Source organism: Heterocephalus glaber, unplaced genomic scaffold (assembly GCF_053883595.1).
Source record: "Heterocephalus glaber isolate CG9 unplaced genomic scaffold, H.glaber_assembly_v1.0 deba00001550, whole genome shotgun sequence".
In the NCBI taxonomy this organism is placed as follows: Eukaryota; Metazoa; Chordata; class Mammalia; order Rodentia; family Bathyergidae; genus Heterocephalus; species Heterocephalus glaber.
Genome location: NW_028258343.1, coordinates 4,121,545 through 4,139,657, shown reverse-complemented (window position 1 = coordinate 4,139,657; position 18,113 = coordinate 4,121,545). Strand labels below are relative to the sequence as shown.

Here is an 18,113-nt window from a genome sequence, read left to right as displayed (position 1 = left end):
GCCTAGGATGGGTGAGCTCTGCTTCACTGGCCTTGGGCACACAGAAAGAGCACTAACACGCTCAGCAATGAAGATAAATAATAGTTTAAAATCTCATTTAAAAATCAAAATTAATGCAAAAGAAACTCATGAAGAAAATATGAAATATTTAAGTAAAGACAGGGTCTGGCCCTTTGGTTATACACTTTGATCTCACCCTCCTTGCTCCAGTCCTGGCCTCCTTGGAAAGCTGGCAGGGAAGATGGGGCTGTGTGTCAGAGAGCCAGTCAGCTCTGCCACGGCACCCAAGGTGGTGGAGGCCTGAGAACTCTGGGCCTTTGGCAGGTGAGAAAAGCCCCTCCTTGCAGATCTCTTGGAGAAGCCCGGAGGGCTTGGCCAGCACAGACTGAGCACGTCAAGGGCAGAGGACACTGCGTAAGTCCCTTAGGCAGGAAGAGTATTTGCAGGAGACAGGCTGTCAGGGCAAGAATTATCTGGGGAAAGCAATGATTCCAAATGACAATGATACAGAAACATCTGCACTGGAGGTGTAGCCCTTCTCTTAACAGCAGGGCTGGGGAAAGCACAAGCTCTTCAGATTTTCAGAGAAAGCAATGATTGGGCAGATCTAGGCATGAGCAGAGCCCAGACCTCACAGGGACTAGGGCCATGGAGCGGACAGGCAAAATAGCAACTTGCAAGCAGCTAAACATTGCAGAAGTGGCAACACTTCAAGGGGGCTTCATCCAGGTGCTCTCTGCCAGGCAAGGAAGGTGACAGCCTCATAAAACATAACCAAGAGCTACAACGGTCTTGAAAATTTCATAAAATGGCCAGGTTATTTTGGTTCTATCACTCCAATTCTCAAAACCACAGAGGAAAAGCAGGGAGATATAGAGGCTGAGAGGGTAAAAGAGAGTTGTTGGAGGACAGAAGACACTGACACTGGTAACTACTGCTCTGGTCTGAATGTGCCTCCAAAATTCTTAGGTTGAAACCCCAATGCCCAAGAGCTATTTTACCAAGCCTGTCTCTGTTCGGAAGAACCTTGAGTTGACTTTTGGTAGCAAAACAAAGAGGACAAGGAGACAGTGACCCAAATCTAGGCCACAGCCCAAGTTAGCGATGGCCTCTTGAGTGTGGGGATATTGCAATAGTTCTCTAATTGACAGGTTTTATTCAACCCTGCAAACATGCACATAAGACCTTTCAGTTTAGGAAGAGGGAAATGAGCAGAGAGAGCAAGGATACAGGTTCCTCAAGACAAACATGAGAACACTGAAAGCTCCCCAAAGAGCAAGACCAGGGGCAGGCAGGAGGAAGGACTCTCCCATGGTTATCTCCTAACACATTCAGGAAACGGTTGACAGCACAGGCTCTCTGGATCTCCCTCCATCCCTGGTGCTGAACCTCATGAATTCCTTCCTGTCTCTGCTGCTGACCCTGCTCACCACATCAACAATGACAGTGTGCATTTGCTCAGTGGAAGAGTTTGGGGCACAAATAAGCAATTTCTCCTGCTCACTCTTTAATTCCATCTAAGATCTTTTCTAATGAGATTCTCCCTAGAATTCCCCATGCATATCCTATTCACTTATACCATTCATGTGGCATGTGGACTTAGGTTTGTATAAGAAGTCCTTAGAACAATCAATGGCTAAAGGAAAGACTAAACATAGGTCTCTCAAGGGTTCAATATGCTCTGAATTGAGCTACCATTACTCATGTACACAACTGATCATAGCACTGTAATTATTTATTGGAATGACCATATATTTAACATAAAAGCAATCAATCAATGGCAAAAGAAAAAAAAACCCAGTAAAAGTATTTGAGATTGTGAATGATTCCCCATACCCTTCTCCAGAACAAACCACAATTTAAAATATCTGCAAAAATCACTTCCGGGTGATTTATGTAACAGAAATGGAAACTAAATCTGAATACAAATCAGGAGAATACAAAGGATAGATTACACCATCAATTTCTTTCCCATATACTAAATAAAATTAAAGAAAAATAATTTACTACTCACATTCTCTCATGAGCAGGCAAATATTTGCAGTGCCTAGAAGATTTTGGGGCAATGCTCAAATGGAAGGATGCTACATTAAGCATGATGACATAACAGAGTAAGCACTCTCTGGCTAAAGTGCCTGGCAGATGAATCAATAGAATAGAGGAGCACTGTCAACAAAGGAGGGAGCCCATGACCCTGTATCTCTTCATCATATCACTTTCTGAGTAATGGCACGAAGCAGTAAGTCACCTTGAAATTGATTCCATAGCTCCCTTTTGCTCTAACTATGCTTCTTCCTATATTCTAGATGAGCCTTTGAGACCTTCCCACTCTTATGAATCACAATCAAACTGAAAGTGACACAAATTTTCAGAGAAAACAAAGATCAGGCAGATCTAGGCATGAGCATAGCCCAGCCCTCATTAGTGTGGGCCATGTGTATAGAAGTCTACAATAGATTTACCCTCACTACCACACAATGCTATGGCCCAGCCTTGTGTGTCTTCATTCTCCTCCTTCAGAATGAAAAGCCTCTGAGAGGAGACACTACTCTGTCACGTTCATCTGGTTCAGTCCCCTATACAAGAATGCTCAACATCTCATTGTGTGCCTGGAATACACCAGTGCACCTTTCTGTATACAAAGATGATGTCATCAGCTGTTTATCATTTAAATACCCTGAGTTATATTTCCAATAAGACTGATAAGGACAGACATGGGTATATATCCACCCACAGTCCTCCCCTGTGTACTCCAATTGGTATGCAAGACGCTTAGCTGGAGTACAACTCAATGCCTCCGAATAAAGTAAAGCTAAGTGGCTAAGAAGAGGATCAAATATATGTCCTTGGTCTCATGAAAACTGCATTCTCTCCAACTCTTTTGCCCTCCCCCTGCACACACACGCACACCTAAAGCTAGAAACAAGCACTTGACTTTCGATGAACATTCCCAACCAGAGGGCCAGGTGCTTGTCCAAGAACATCATCACCTGTCCGCTCACCCAGAAGACAGACTTTCTATTACAAACCCACAACCCCAGGAGGCCTTGCTGTCAGGGTGCACAACAGTGTGGACTGGGAAGCCAACTCAACAGTAACAGTCATTCATTTTTCTTTGCTCATGTAGTCTGTAAAACATTTTAAAATTCTGGTTTTCACATATTTTAAGTTGACATTAAACTTTTTCATTATAACTTTAATTGCAAAGGCTGTAACTCTGGATATTGGAATTATTAAGTTTTAATTAAAACATATCACTCTTTCAATGTATCTCATGAAATCTAAATAACATGGCAATTTGAAAGCTGCTTTTATCCACTAGAAAAAAAAGAACAAAATCTTCTTTAACAGTAAAAATGCTTCATTGTTCTCTTTTCTCCTTGAACTCATATTTTCATTCCACTTCCTCCACAAAATTTTCTTACAATATGTTTTAATGCTTCAAAGACATTTATCAATCTCCCTATTATACTTCTCTGCAACAAAGTATGTATAAAGTGATTTTTTAAAGTCCTGCCACCATAAGTTTTAAGTGTTTGATTTTCTTCTAGTTTGAACTATCATTATCAAAACACACAATGAATCCAAAGAATATTAGCAATTATTTGTCAGAATGTTAATATAGTTAATACAAATACAATTTTATTGGAAATTTTCTAAAGAGATGGATAGGGCTTGTTTAATCTATTCCTTCAATTAGTTCATGTATTTACAGATGAGTATTACTCATTTTTATAATAAGGCAGGGCTTAGCATAATTCTATATTTTTTCTTTTTCACTTTTGGATGAAAACAGATGTAAGAAACCTTGTAAGCAGTAAGAGGCTTTGTTTACATGAGTTTATATAAAATGAAGAAGACTTACAAAAATTTTGTCTATCATCTTATAACCAGATTAGGTCCTCCTTCAATTTTGCAGAAAGCCAAGAAGTCAAAACTATAATTTCCAAAAGGATGTGCTCTTATTATCATTGCCTTCACCATCACAGACACTGTTTTTATGTTTTTGTTGAGGTGGGGGGTGGTTGAGATTTTTGCACCCCAGGACAATATACCTCAGTTGATCCAGGATGTTAATATCTGTGCTTGTCTTTCTCAAGTAGGAAAAGTGTGACAGCAAATGACAAGATGGAAAAGGAGATCAGGCAACATCAGTTTTGAAGCAAATCAGATTTAAGAAGAGGAACTGAAAGAGTTCAGAGCAAGAACGTGATCTAAAACTATCCATGCCTGCCTAGCTCTTAGAAAATCTTCTTAGCTGCTGTAGAGGAAATAGCTCTCACCTACTCAAAGGTATCACTGCCAGACATTCTTTGTGCACACTAAAGCACACTCAGATTGATTAACATGCGAGTCCCTTACAATATATATGACTGTAGCTGATATTATAAAAGAAGTAATGGATTTTTTAAAAGGCAGGAATATAATTCTTTTTAATGTACCTAAAAGAGAGAAAATGCCTAGTAAATCATTGTGTCCTGTCAACACAGAAGCCATACTCAACAAAAGACTGTAAGCTTGATATTTTTATAATCTCAAAAAAACACAACCTGGAAACAGTCCAAATGTTTAATAATAGAAAAACTGCTAAATAATTTATATTACAGCCACATAATGGAAGTGTATGTAATAGTTTAATCTGAAGAACATATGTTGGCATTAGAAAACATTCTTCATATGGTAGTAAGTTTTTAAAAAAAGCAAGAAACAAAGGTTGTAAAGAAAATGTCATATTCATTTGCAAAAGTATGTCTGTATGGAAAAGAGACTTATGAAAATCCATTGAACTGTTTTCACTGGTTATTTTAAGGTGGTATTAATTATGGACATCTTTCATGTTCTTCTATTTTTTCCAAATTCTCCATAAAAGGTAGGTAGCTATCTTTCAGTGAAGGGACAATGGTGTAGAGGAAGGTCAAGAAGATGGAGAAACAGGTTTGCCTCTCAACAGTGCTGTATAGTTGGTACCAGCAAGATGGTGCCCAGCCAGGGTTACCTTGAAAACTTAAATCCACCCCATGTGGTGCAGGGTATCGTCCCCTCCCACAGAAGGCGCCATTCCACCTGCTGCGGAAGATGGAGTCCACTGACCAAGCCCTCACATACACTTCGTTCCATCACTTCATAACCAAATCAATCTTTTTACCACTGACTTCCACCGCTGGTTCTTTGAATCACTGATTTTACTCACTCCACAGACAGGTAGAGCTAATGCAGTCAGTTTCCCATTATGCTACCCTCATGAAATACCATATTCATGGATGCAAAAAGCCATCAGATAGCTGGTACAATGCTGAAAACCAACAAAGTCATCTGGCCTTCAAGAGGGTGTGGAGGGCAACATTTACCTCTGCTGTATCACACAGTCTCTGTCTCTTACCTCAGCAAGTGGGGAGGGATTTTGACAATGGTGTCCAGACTGCCCAGGGTTTCTGCAAAAGGAAAATTACAAAGTTACCACTAAATATTTAAAGGCCGAGAGGCTATATTATACATTAATTTCACACTTTTTTCCTGGAAATGCCTAAAATCATAAATTAGTCAATTTCTAATTATCTGCAAGTACATTATCCTTATTTTAAAATCCTTCTCCCTTGATATCCTGAGAGGCTTCCCTGGACTCGCCTCACTATTGGAGAAAGATAGCTTAAAAATGAGGACATATTTCCCTCTAGCAATGAAGAACAGTTAAATTCCTAACCCGAACCAGAATGCCAATTTAATCTACTTATGACTGACCTCTGGATACCACCATCTTGCAATCAAAATAGAGAAACAGAAGTTGTTCCCTTCAAAACACCATTCCAACATCCTTAAACAATAACTCATGCTTGCGAAAGTGAAAGTTCACAAAGCACCTTAGACAGCATCTCATTTTCCTCATGCACATTTACGACATGGTAGATGAACTCCTTTCTAAACCACACTGTAGTTAAGGAAACTGACTGGAAGGCTCACCTCCAAATCTCATTAATCCAACCTGGAGGTTCAGTACTGTGGATTAGTCCCTCTGCTGCCTCTGACTATAGGGACAACAAACACTATTTCCCCCAAAATGTGACCTATTTTAATCACTCCAACTTGTCTCCAGGTGAGCGGCTCAAACTGAGTTTATTCCTTTCATTTCTTAGTGTCAGCAAGCTCTGTTAATTTGAGCGGTTTTCCTTGGGTAGGAGAAACATCTCTTCCCACTTTGCTAAGAGATCAGAGGGAACCAGAGATACACAATGCATCCCTGAGACTCAGGACTGATAGTGAGACAGGATCTGGAACAAAACAGTAGATTTCAGAAAGACAGCTAATCGGCAAAACAGGAAGATGAGCTCAGCAGAGTCCATGATACTGTGGGGACCAGGCCAAGCAAGAAGGTGGAAGAACGGAGGGCAGTGTTGAAAATGTGTTGGTTTAACAAGAAAGGGAACCAGAGAGGCAGGTGCAGGATGCAGCTCAGAGACAGTCAGCACTGCCCAGCAGTTAGACAATGGGCCAGCACCCACGGCAGTTTGCCTAGGAGACAGAAGGACACTGAGTCACCAAATTGGCATGGTGTTCCCATTCCAGAGAGGAGTTTCTGTCCAGCTCAGGGTGTACAGTGCACAGTTTCACAGATGCTAAAGGAACACTAAAAGACAGAAAGGACAGCCACACTGTAGCCACAATGAGTCCATCTGGTCTCACAGGATATGCTGCCCCAGGCACATGGGGATTAGGATGAATCAAGAACTGGCTCCACGTCACTTACCCTCTCCAAGCTTCTGTTCCCTCAAGTGCTGGGGATTGAACCAGGGCCTCAGGCATGCCAGGCAAGCACTCTGCCATTGAGCTATATCCCCAGCCCAGCTCCCTGACCTTCAAAAGGAGACTGACACCATCTGTGTCACAGGAGTCCTATGAAGAGCTAATGGCCTTCAAGAGCCTGAACTTGTCCTTAGACATCAGTGCCAATTGCTGTCTCCCTTCCTTGATTTGCTCACTAAGGATATCACCAGGCACTGGGCTAAGGGCCCAGTGGTGAGAACAGACATGTTCTTAACTTGGGGAGTTCACATCTGAGTTTCAAACTATGAGAAAAGCTGTGAAGGAGACTACAGGGAACTAGATGAGGGTGGAATAGGGGACTCTACTGGGGACTGTGGAGCCAGGCTTCCTTCAGAGAGGGGTGACACTGGACAATGACTGTCTGAAGTAGGTGAGAGGGGGGTGTTCCAAATACAGAGGGAATAATAAACTCAAGATACATCAAGACTCAGCTGGGCATGGTGGTGGCCACCCAGGGTACCTGCACTTGGGAGGCTGAGGTGGAGAATCCCTTGTTGCCAGCCTGGGCAATACAGTCAGACCCCCACCAAGGAAAGGAAAAGGAAGGGAAGGGAAGGGAAGGGAAGGGAAGGGAAGGGAAGGGAAGGGAAGGGAAGGGAAGGGAAGGGAAGGGACAAATTAAATCCATCCAGAAACCCAGCCACCTTCCCTGCCTCCATGCTGCCTCTCTGGATGGGCCGCCATCTTGTCTGCCTGAGATGACCACAGCAGGCTTCTTCCTAAGCTCCCTGCTTCTGGGCCCAACCCCTGCAGCTCCTCCATCTTGTCAGCATGGTAGCCTGAAAGATCCCATCAAGATCCAAGGCAGGGCACTTCTTTCTCTACTCTGATGACTCCATTATTTTAAATAAAAGCCAAACCCTGAGAGAGCTCACCAAGGACCTTGGCCATCTGGCCTCTCATCTCCCACTTTTCTCTCATTTGCCCAACTGGTTCCGGCCAACAGGCCTCTGCTCTTCTTCCTGGGGCCACCAGGAGTTTCTGCACCTCACAGGCTCCCTTCTAGTAAGGCTTTCTGTTTCAATGGCAATTCCCTTTATCTCCCTCCACGCTTTATGTTTTCTTTCAGGTCTGATCACTACCTGAGTTGTCATCTTATTTATCTTGATCACTGGCTGTCATCCCTGCCAGAATCTGTGAACTCCATGAAGCCAGGACAGAATTTCTTTGTCTATTTTGCTAGAATGGCACCTGGCACATAGTAGGTGCACACAAACACTTGCTGAAATAATGAAAGATGATCAGTGTGGCAAGGGCAAGAGTGGTACAGGACAGGCTGTGTGGCAAGCAGGTGTGGGCCGTGCAAGGCCAGGTAGAATATGGTTAGACTCAGTCTGCATCCCACTGGGATGCCATTCTGGGATGTCTTCTCGGGGCACAGCATGATCGGATTCAGGGTTCCAAGGTGGTGCTGCTCGGAGCACGGCATGGAAAGGCCCAGAGTAGAAAGGGAAGGAATAGCTAGGAGGCTGTGCAGAAGTCCAGGCAAGTAGCTTTGCCCGGAAGTGGAAACAGAGGTAGAGAAGTAGACAGGCTGGAGACGTAGTTAGGAGGCAGCAATGAGCAGACCTGGGGTGATGGGCCAGGGATAGAGGCAGGACAGCCCCAGGTTGCGGGTTTGAGGGCTGGCAGGGGATGGTATCAGCTGCCCACCTGGGAATGCCAGCGGTGAGGGTGGGCAAGGTGGGGCGGGGAAGTGCACACTGGCACTGTGACCTTGCTGAGCTCCAGCGCCTCGAGCCTCTCGGGCAGCTATAAGCTGGGCATCGCATCCTCAGAAACTGAGCTGAAACTGTGAGTGCAGATGTGCTTGGCCCCAGTGGAGACAGAGCAGCTGCAGAGCTGGGCAGGGTGACCTTGGAAGGGCATGGTTGCGGGGTCAAGGTGAAGCGGGTGCCCAGCTGGGTTCAGTGTCACTGACAGAGGTGAGGAGCAGGTCAGAATGGGGCAAAGAGTGGAAAGCGAGGGCGTGGGCCAGGCCTTCCAGATACTTCTGAAGATGCCGGTGGATGAGCATGGTGGTGCAGGCCTGTATTCCCAACAGGGTGCGAGGCTGATGCACGAGGATTGCAAGTTTGAGCCTAACTTGGGAGACTTAACAACTTAGAAAGACCTTTTCTCAAAATTAAAGGAAAAAAAAAGAAGAAGGGCTGGGGATGCAGCTCAGTGTGAAGGCCCTTGGTACGATACAAAATTGTAAACGGTCTGCTGAGAAGGTAACAGGGACGTATGGCTGTAGGAAAGTAGGTACAGGGATAGATGACCTTCCTTTTCCTCGCTGTGTTTCTTACCTTGACTTTTGTTTCCCCTCTCCTTTATTTCAATTCCTTATATAGGTATAATACAGTGTGTGTGTGTGTGTGTGTGTGTGTGTGTGTGTATATGATACCGTATACGTAAAATACTAGAAATATTTCTAGGCTGACAGCATGGCTCCTCTGAGGCGGCCCTCTCAGGCAGCCCGCTTCCTCTTGCTCCCTGCTCACAGGCCCCCTGGGTCCTCAGTGCCAAAGGACAGCACTGCTCTCTCCAGCTCCTTTCAAAAGAACCAATCTCCTCATTCTTTTCTACTCCTTGGTCAGACTGTTTCCTCACTGCCCAAAAAGAATCCAGATAGAACCAAATAAAGAGAAATGCGTGCATATTCCTCATTAGTTACCCCGCAACCATTTAAGAACACTGATTGTGAGAGGTCTATGACAATGTAAGAAGAAAATGCTAACATCAAAAATGCATGAAGCCAGATGCGGTAGCGCAGCCTGGAATCCCAGCACTCTGGAGGCTGAGGCAGGAGGACTGCAAGTTTGAGGCCAGCCTGGGCTACATAGTGAGATTGTCTTAAAACAAACAAAACACATGAAAGAAAACCATAGCAAAGAAGAAAATGCTGAAGTTAAAAAACAGATGACAATATACTAACAGCAGTATAGCCCTTTGTAAGAGAGAGATTTAAGCTGTTTACGGTGTTATCTGTGCTGAGATCATAAGCCGTTTTTATTTATTTTTCATACTCTTCAAAAATTTTTCAATATCCTAAAACAAATATACAGAACTTTTAAGAGTAACAAAGATGAATAACATTTGAAAGCCAGATAAGTCACTAATGGGTTTATTTCCTACTGTAGGTGCAGAAGCCACCAAAAAGCATCAGTAACCACGCCTGTACTATGAAGGACACCACTCTTCTGACTGCACTGTGCTGACTGACCAGCACCCCTCTCTGCCTCCTGCAGCAGCACTACACCTTCCCAGCCCTCAGTGGGGCTTGTGGCCTAGGCCTATGCCTGCCAGCTGCTACATTCCTTGACTGAAAGACTGAACCGGGGTACTCACAGGACCCATGAGGACAAGGAGAGAACAGGGGAAGCTAAGGACCAGGCCTGAGTGAATGGAAGAGCTCCTCTCTCTTGAGATGGTCTCAAGAGATGACTCTTCCGGGCTGGGTATTTAGCTCAGTGGTTCTGTCGCCTGCCTCGAAAGTGCAAGGTCCCGAGTTCAATTCCCAGTACCAAAATAAATAAATAAATAAATAACATTAAAAAAAAAAAGAGATGACTCCTCTCCCAAGGTGGTCTAAATTGGAAATGACCCTCTCTCTTGAGATGGTCTAAGTATGAGATGACTTCTTTTCCCATGATGACCTAAGTGGGACACTTCTCCAAGGATATCTAACTGTGGAGAAGATTCCCTTCCCATGATGGCCGACACAGGCAATGACCCCCCTTTCCCCATGATGCCCATGTGGGAGGTGACTCCTTTCTCCCATGATGCTCTAAATGGGGGATGAGCTTGCTCTCCCATTGCAGGCTAAGCAGGAGATGACCACAGCCTTCCACAATGGTCTGGGTGCATGATGCCCTCTTTGTCCTTTCTCAGGAGATGGTCTAAATCTGGTGAGTCATAGGCCCAGCACTGTGATGAGCCACGCAGAGCATCCACAAAGAGTATGATGAGGTCCTGGGAACTGTGTGCAAGTTCTGAATCAAACTGAACCCACGGACCCTAAGGGATATTTTAATAGGTGAGACAAAAGTTGCATTTTGCCTAAGTCAGCTTTAACTAGTTTATTTGATCTCTTGCACCCAACATATGTCTCAATTACCCTTCCCTGAGAGAACATGCAATGCTACAATCCGAAGTCGTGTGGGGTTTTAAGAGAATCATGAGGGGAGAACTTAGAAGGGAGCAACTGGCTCTACTTCCCAACTGAGCTGCTCACTGAGAAGTCCAGAAAGCAAACTCCTGGCAGGAGGCAGACTGGGAAGAATGCCTCCATAGCATGCTCAAGAAAGTGCTGCACCTCATGGAGCTCCTGAGCTCTTGGTAGGGCACGGGGAGCGGGCAGGGCTGGATTCTAAAGTGCGTTCTAAGGCAGTCACACCTCCATCTCCAAAGAAGTTGTGGGGGTTGAGGACCAACGAGTGTTTTATAGTAAAAACAATGATGGGGTAGTGGGACATGAACTGGTGTGGGAAAGACACCAGGGACCCTCTCCCACACCCTTGTTTCTGCACATTCTCCACCAGCAGCCCCTTCCAACAAACTCCTTCCAGCAAGCTCTGTGCTTATCCTACTGTCTCCCTGCTCTGTGCAGGGGAGGCCTCAGGAAACCTTTACTGAAAAACACAAACAAACAAACCCAGCCAAAGAAAAAAGAACCCACAGCTTCCCCACTCTTCAAGTGAAATCTACTTCAAAGCCCACCCGCTGGCATTAATTCCCTCTCAAGACCCATGCTCCCCTCCATTCCCGTTCTTTGACCTGTTTTTCTGGTTTGGTCAAAGTGACACACATGCATATAGATGCCCACACTATTATTTAACCCCTTCCTGCACCTAGGGAGTTAGGTGCACTTGCTCGTGCACTTGTCTCTTCTTTCACTGATCACAGCATGATCACTGGGAAAGGAGTCTCATCTACTCTTCCACTCAGCCTGGATTCCAGACTTGACCCAGAAAATCTACCTGCTCCCAGCTTGGGGCTCCCTCTGCAGCTTCTAAGGCCTAAACTTAACAATACCATAGTTCAACCCAATGAGATGCTGCTTATCCAATTTCAATTTTATTAAAAATACTGTATTAGCCTCCTCCTCTTTGTTTATCTAAATCTGCTTAATTTACAGCAGAATAATCATGAATCCTGGGAATCATATGTTCAGGCCACAGTCGGCCCTGCTTTATTATGTTACCCGGCCATCTGTGACCCTTCATTAGAGGCATTTGGGAATCCAGCTCTGAATCACTGCTGGATGACAACGGCACTGAGAAACCAGTGCTCTGGCTTTAAGAGCCTTGCCACTCTCAGACACACAGTGTGTTTTTATTGAACAGCAAACTAAAACAGTCAAGTGCTAGTTCTATCCATCAGATAAACTTTCTAGACAATCGTGTAGGCAATTTTGTGAGGATATGGACAGATTAAACCCAAAAAATGATGCTGCTATGACAGTCCACACACGCAAACATATGGGAACTCAGACCTTCTAAATATTCAGTGACCTAAAACACTATCTGAATTCTACATTTAGCAGAAAGCCAGCTATGGCACTTCTGTCCCTTCTGAGGCTGAGTCACACGGCACAGTGTCAAGACAAGCACAGGCTACCGTTTTTGTATTTTGAGGGAAAGGGATTCTATTTTCAGTTGAGTGGCACACGGGCTGGGAGAGGGCAAGAGCCCACAGAGCTGCCCTGGCTTCTTCTCAGCCTTCTCTTTTCCAAAGGCATCGCTGGCCATCTCCATCCTGACCACTCTGAGCGTCCAGACCCTCCCCTGACTGACACATCGTTCCATCTTCTGTGCTGTGAGCGCTGCAACCTGGGTCTAATGGGAAACACCGATTTGCCACCTGGAACTTACTGCAGCGCTAGCACGGCTCACACATCTAAAACCCCACCTGCGTGAAGGGCGAGCACCACGGAATGGCAGAGGCAACACAATCCCACCCATGTGTTATTTTCCAAGCACAATAACCATGAACGCTAACACTTAGCAAGCTGGTCTCCCTCAGGAAAAACATCAAATTAATAAGCCCTTCCTTCCTGGTTCTTCTCGCCAGTGTTTGAGGTCGGGGCTGTCGGTTTAACTTCCCTCTGCCCACGGGCGCCTCGGAATCGGGGTCCTGACTCCGGGACCGGGTGGTGGCACCCGGAATGGGGCCCGCCGGGCGGGAAGGACAGCGCTCCCCGTTAAGGTTGGGGAGAAGCGAAGGACCCGAGGGAGGCATGGATGCCCTCGCCAGAGCCAAGATTCTCGGATCCACCTCCCCGCACCGAGGAACTCTGGCACTTGCGCGCCCCACAGGTCACCGGCGCCGAGCGCGAGCCCCGCGCCAGGGCCGCCCGCCCGCAGGTGTCCCCGTCCCGCGCGCCTACCCAGGGCCCAGGTGCAGCTCTCCTTGATGGCTTTGTACTTGCTCCCGGACGCTTCCTTCTGCAGCTTCCTCAGGATCTCTTCCATCTTGACCTTCCAGGGGCAGTGCCGGGGACGCCGCCAACGCCGCTGCCTGGCCCCGGGAGCCTAGGCCGCTTCACTCGCCCCCATCTCGTTCGGGCGCCGCGGCTGCTGCATCACGGCCGCCCCGCGCCGCGGGCCACGTCAGCGCCCCGCCCCGCCCCGCCCGCCGCCCAGTCAGGTGCGCTCCCGCGGCCCGGAGGCTGCAGGGAGGCCCCGGGGACCGGAGCTCCGCGAACGGCGGAGACGACGGCGGGCCCGCGCTCGGCCGGGAAGGGGCCCTGCCGCTGTCCCCCACTACCTGCGCGACGGCTGCCGCGGGCGCGCTCGCACCGGGGGTGGCCCCGCCGATCCGGAAAGCTCGCTCGCGCGTTCTCTAATAGGTGCACAACCCCCGGGTCCGGCTCGGGCCGGGCACGCGCCCCAGCGGCGACTCCAGTGCGCCCTTGCTTGCAGAGAGCTGCCAGTCGCCCGGCATTCAGCCCTCGCGTGGGGACCGAGTTCGGTGCCCTCAGTGTACCCAAGGAAACCAGGCCCAAAGAGCTGCGTGACTTCCCCACCGAGACGAGTTGTTCCCCAAACATGCCCGGACTCCAAAGCCCCTTTAAACATCTCTTTGCTCCCCTTCGCCACCCCTCTGGTGCTGAATTGTGTCCCTCGGACAAAACGGGGCACACAGGTGCGCTGGGGCCAGGGCCGGAAGAGGAGCTCCTGAGCTGCACCTGGGCCATGTGAGCTGGACCGCAGGCCGTGGGCACCTGTGTCCAGTCCTGTCCTGGAGGAGCGAGGCCTAGGCCTGGTGTTGGAGCTGGTGCTGTTACGAAAGCTGAGACTGGCATTTTAAAGCCATTTCACTTAAAATTCAGAATGGGGTTAAGAAGCCCATTGAGAAGGGACTTTAAACCGTGTGTGTTGAAATAGGGTCTCACTGTGTAGCCCAGACTGACCTCTAATTTCGACCCTCCTGCTTTAACCCCTTGAGCACCGGGATTACAAGCACCTGGGCACCTGAGTTTTCTTTGTAAGTGCAGAGATCGTGAGGAAAGTGGGCCGCAGCTGAGACAACAGGAAGGAAGTCAGGCCTTTGAGAGGTGGGGAGGGAATGGAAGACAAAGTAGCAAATAGTGAGGGAGTAGAAGCAGGACGAGTGGAGGACTGAATGGGGGAGGGTGGAGGGCATGTGGGATGACTTTTGGGTCGCTTGTCCAGGAAACTGGAGGACAGTGACCTCATTTGTAAGCTATAGGAGAACAATGTATGATCTCAGCTCTGAACGTGGTGAGACTGGTATGATAAAACAGGTAGCATGCTTTACTGTGGGCCGGAACTCAGGCTGAGGGTCTGTGGTGGAAATGAGGCTTTGAAGACCATTAAGTACGGAGAGTTGTTGATGCCTAGGGTTTGGTTGCTGCAAGATGCCAGGGAGGTTGTTGTGTAGCCTTCATCACTTCTCCCTTGATCAGGCAATTTCTGCATCACTCAGTCGCTATTCTTCCAGGGAGGCTTTCCATGACTTCTTAAGATCCAAATAAATTATCGTGTCAATTTTTTATTTATACTCATTGTTCTGATTCACCATCATAGCATGTATCGCAGTGGTAAATTTATTTATTTGTGGTCTTCTGATTCACCAAAGTGTAAACTCCATGAGACAAGGACTAATGCTATTTTTATTTGCCATTGTGCAAGAAATATTTTTGGATAAATAAATAAATAATGAGTCAACATCACTAGAATCAAAGAAAGACAGATTTTAACAAAACCTTTTCTCTTTCAGATTGTCAGAGATTAACAAAATTGAAAACAATTTCTTTCTGAAAGGCAACTTGTAACTTCCACACGTATACACACACAATTCCATTCTGGGAATATTGCCAAAGTAGATCATGAGAGAAACATCTAAAGATATACAGTGTCTATTAACAAATTGTGGTACCTCCACACGACACAATGCTACCCAATGTATGTAATGCCAATCTCTGTTCATAATATGTTTCAAGTGAGAAAGCCTTGTAGATATAGAAATGTATAATAGGGTGGCATTTTGTGTGTTCCTCTCTTTATGGTGGATAGAAGAATTCTGGAAGGAGAGTAATACAACATTAATGGTAATCATTTCTGGATGGTGACATTATTGATTATTTTTCATCATGATTATCTGTAATATAATGTGCATATTTTGCATTCTTAATCAGAAACATACATTTTTTCAATATAAAATATTTTTAAGTGTAACTATTTTTAAGTCTACATTAAATATTTTCTGTTCCACATAACTCTGTAGAACCATATTTGGAAAGAAACTCAAAGGCAACCTGCCTCCCATCACAGAATAAAGTACTCTTATCCCTGCCAACTGGGAACACAATTTTTACCCAACTAGTAACACCGTTTTTATGTCTTTTGTAAAGGAATTATACTTTTATGTTACAAAAATCTGTCTCTACCTAATAAGAAGAACTTTCTTGTTATTTATCACATTATTAATGCCTAGTATAATGTCTGGAACATAACAGGAACTTAAATACTTAGTGAATTATGAATTACTTAAAATAATTGTAGTTTTCCCAAATAGAGTTACTCTATGATTCAATGAACCCCCCCAACTCCCTAAATTGTCTTTATTAATCAAGGTTTCCAGATCAAAACACATTCAATTCTTACTACTCATGTCTTTAATAAATTCCCCTCTTAGAAGAGCCACAGTATCCCAGATATGGACTGATTAGTACAGAGAAGGGGTGGACTATAATACTATTTTTAAAATTTAATAATTCCTAAACTTGTACTGCCTTTTAAAATAAGCTGCCCATAGTAAGTAGAGTAAACTTAAACTTATTCAGAAATCTTTATCCATAGAAACTATCCACAAGTAAAACTCCTTCCATTATGAGCTGATTAAAATTTTTAATCAGCAATGTAGAGGTAAAATGTGCATGCAATAAAATTCACCAATTTAATTGAACACTAAGCTTTGGTAAATACATAAGACACTCCTCAATTTATGATGAGTCACATCTGGATAAACCCATATGTTGAAAATGCATTTTCTACATTTATCCCACCAAACATAGGCCTAGAAACACAGCACAATGGAGAGGGTCAGGTTCCTCTCCTGACTGGGGTCTGACTGGGGGCTGCAGCTGACTGCTGCTGCCCAGCACGAAAAGAGATGATCACTCATACCATATGTTGTCTGCTCAGAAAAAAAATCAAAATTTAGATTTTCAAGTGTGTTTTTTACTAGTCTACTCCCATTGTTCTTGCACCATAGTAAAGTCAAAAAATTATAAATCAAACCATTGTAAATCCGGTACTGTATAGCTTAGAGCCATGACCACATCTGGTTCAGAACAGATCCATATCACTGAGAAAGATTCCTCATCCCCATAAGCAGTGGATCCCCTCTACCTACCATTCGTTTTTGTTTCAGCATCATTTGTTCAAATATAATTCTCCCTCTCCCTTGCGTTACATTGCTCCTTTGTAAAACACCAGTTGAGCTTTAAGTGGTGGTCTACATGACAGCTGATTTTATGTATCAAGTTGTCTGGCTGAGGAATGGCCAGCAGCTAGTAAAACATTATTTCTGAGTGTGGCAGGGGGCTTTCGCTGAAAGAAATTAGCATTGAAATAGTACCTTGAATAAATAAGATCCATCTTTGACAGCATAGGTGGCTTAGTCAATTGTTTCCTTGCTGGGACAAATACCCTACATGCAACTTAGAGGAGAGGTTTATTCTGACTCACATTTCAGTCTATAGTCAGCTGACTCCAAGGCTGAGGGGCACATTGGAGGAAAAGCTGCTTACATCATGGTGTCTAGGAAGAAGAGAGTCAGGGGAGGAGCTGGAAAGGGAGAAACACTGTGCCAGGTCACACCCACCGTGCCCTCCTCTTCCAATCAGACCTCACTTCCTAACAGCACGTCAGCCATAACATCCACATAATTCAGTCACGTCTCAAACCCATGAGGCTTTAGGGGACATTTTAGATCTAAACCATAGCAGGTTAGAATCCTCCAGCCTGCCAAGAGCCGAACAGAACCCTCAGAACATCTCAGAGACGTGAATTCTCTCTTGTTCTTTATCTTTCTTCTATCAACACCGGAGCACCTCGTTCTTGGAACTTTGTTCTCCAGGACTTACATCTGCATCCTCCACAACCACAGCAGTCTCAGGACTTGGCCTCGGTGTGAAGGTGACACCTCAGCCCTCCTGGTTCTCAGGCCTCCAGATCCTAACTGAATTATGCTGTGAGTTTTCCTGGTTGTCAGATAGCTGACCATGACTCTGTGGATTTAAAATCATGTGAATCTATTCGTATAATGTATGTGTGTGTGTGTGTGTGTGTGTGTGTGTGTGTGTGTGTGTGTGCAGAGTCTATTTTCAGACTCTTTGCTATATTTTATGGATCACTCTGGTCATACTTATGCTAGTACAGCACTGGGATGACCACTGTAGCTATCTCATACTTCTGGAGCTCAGGTAGGTCGTGTAAGTCCTTTCAATAGTTGTTTTGGCTATTTTAAGCCCTTTACATTTCCACATAAATTTTAGAATCATTTTTAAATTTCAGTTAAAACATTTCCTCAGGATTTTGGGGGGAGGGTTGTGTTGAATTTATAGATACATTTGTAGAAAACTAATACAGTCATAATGTTGAGTCTTCTGATCCATGAAAATGGTATATTTCCCCATTCATGTTGGCCTCCTTTAATTTCTCTCAGCAATGTTTAGTGATTTTCAGTGTGCAAGGCTTGTAGATAGCTTATTAAATACACCCATAAGTATTTCGTTGTTTTTTTTTTTTTTTTGGTACCAGGGATTGAACTCAGGTCCT

General features: G+C 45.2%; 1 protein-coding gene across 4 annotated transcripts in view; it reads right to left on the bottom strand.

Annotated features, from left to right (window-relative positions):
• Positions 1-13,407, bottom strand: part of Arfgef3 (ARFGEF family member 3) — a 162,607-nt gene extending 149,200 nt beyond the window's left edge. For 3 of the 4 annotated variants that reach the window (XM_021259354.2, XM_021259353.2, XM_021259356.2), the window contains exons 1-2: positions 13,193-13,407; positions 5,381-5,432 (exon numbers count right to left, since the gene is read on the bottom strand). In XM_021259354.2, the coding sequence (XP_021115013.1) occupies positions 5,381-5,432; positions 13,193-13,277 (137 nt within the window). In that variant the 5' untranslated portion in view covers positions 13,278-13,407. The remainder of the gene's footprint in view (positions 1-5,380; positions 5,433-13,192) is intronic. The other variant, XM_004846075.3, reaches the window with a different exon arrangement.
• Between the last annotated feature and the right edge of the window lie 4,706 nt (positions 13,408-18,113).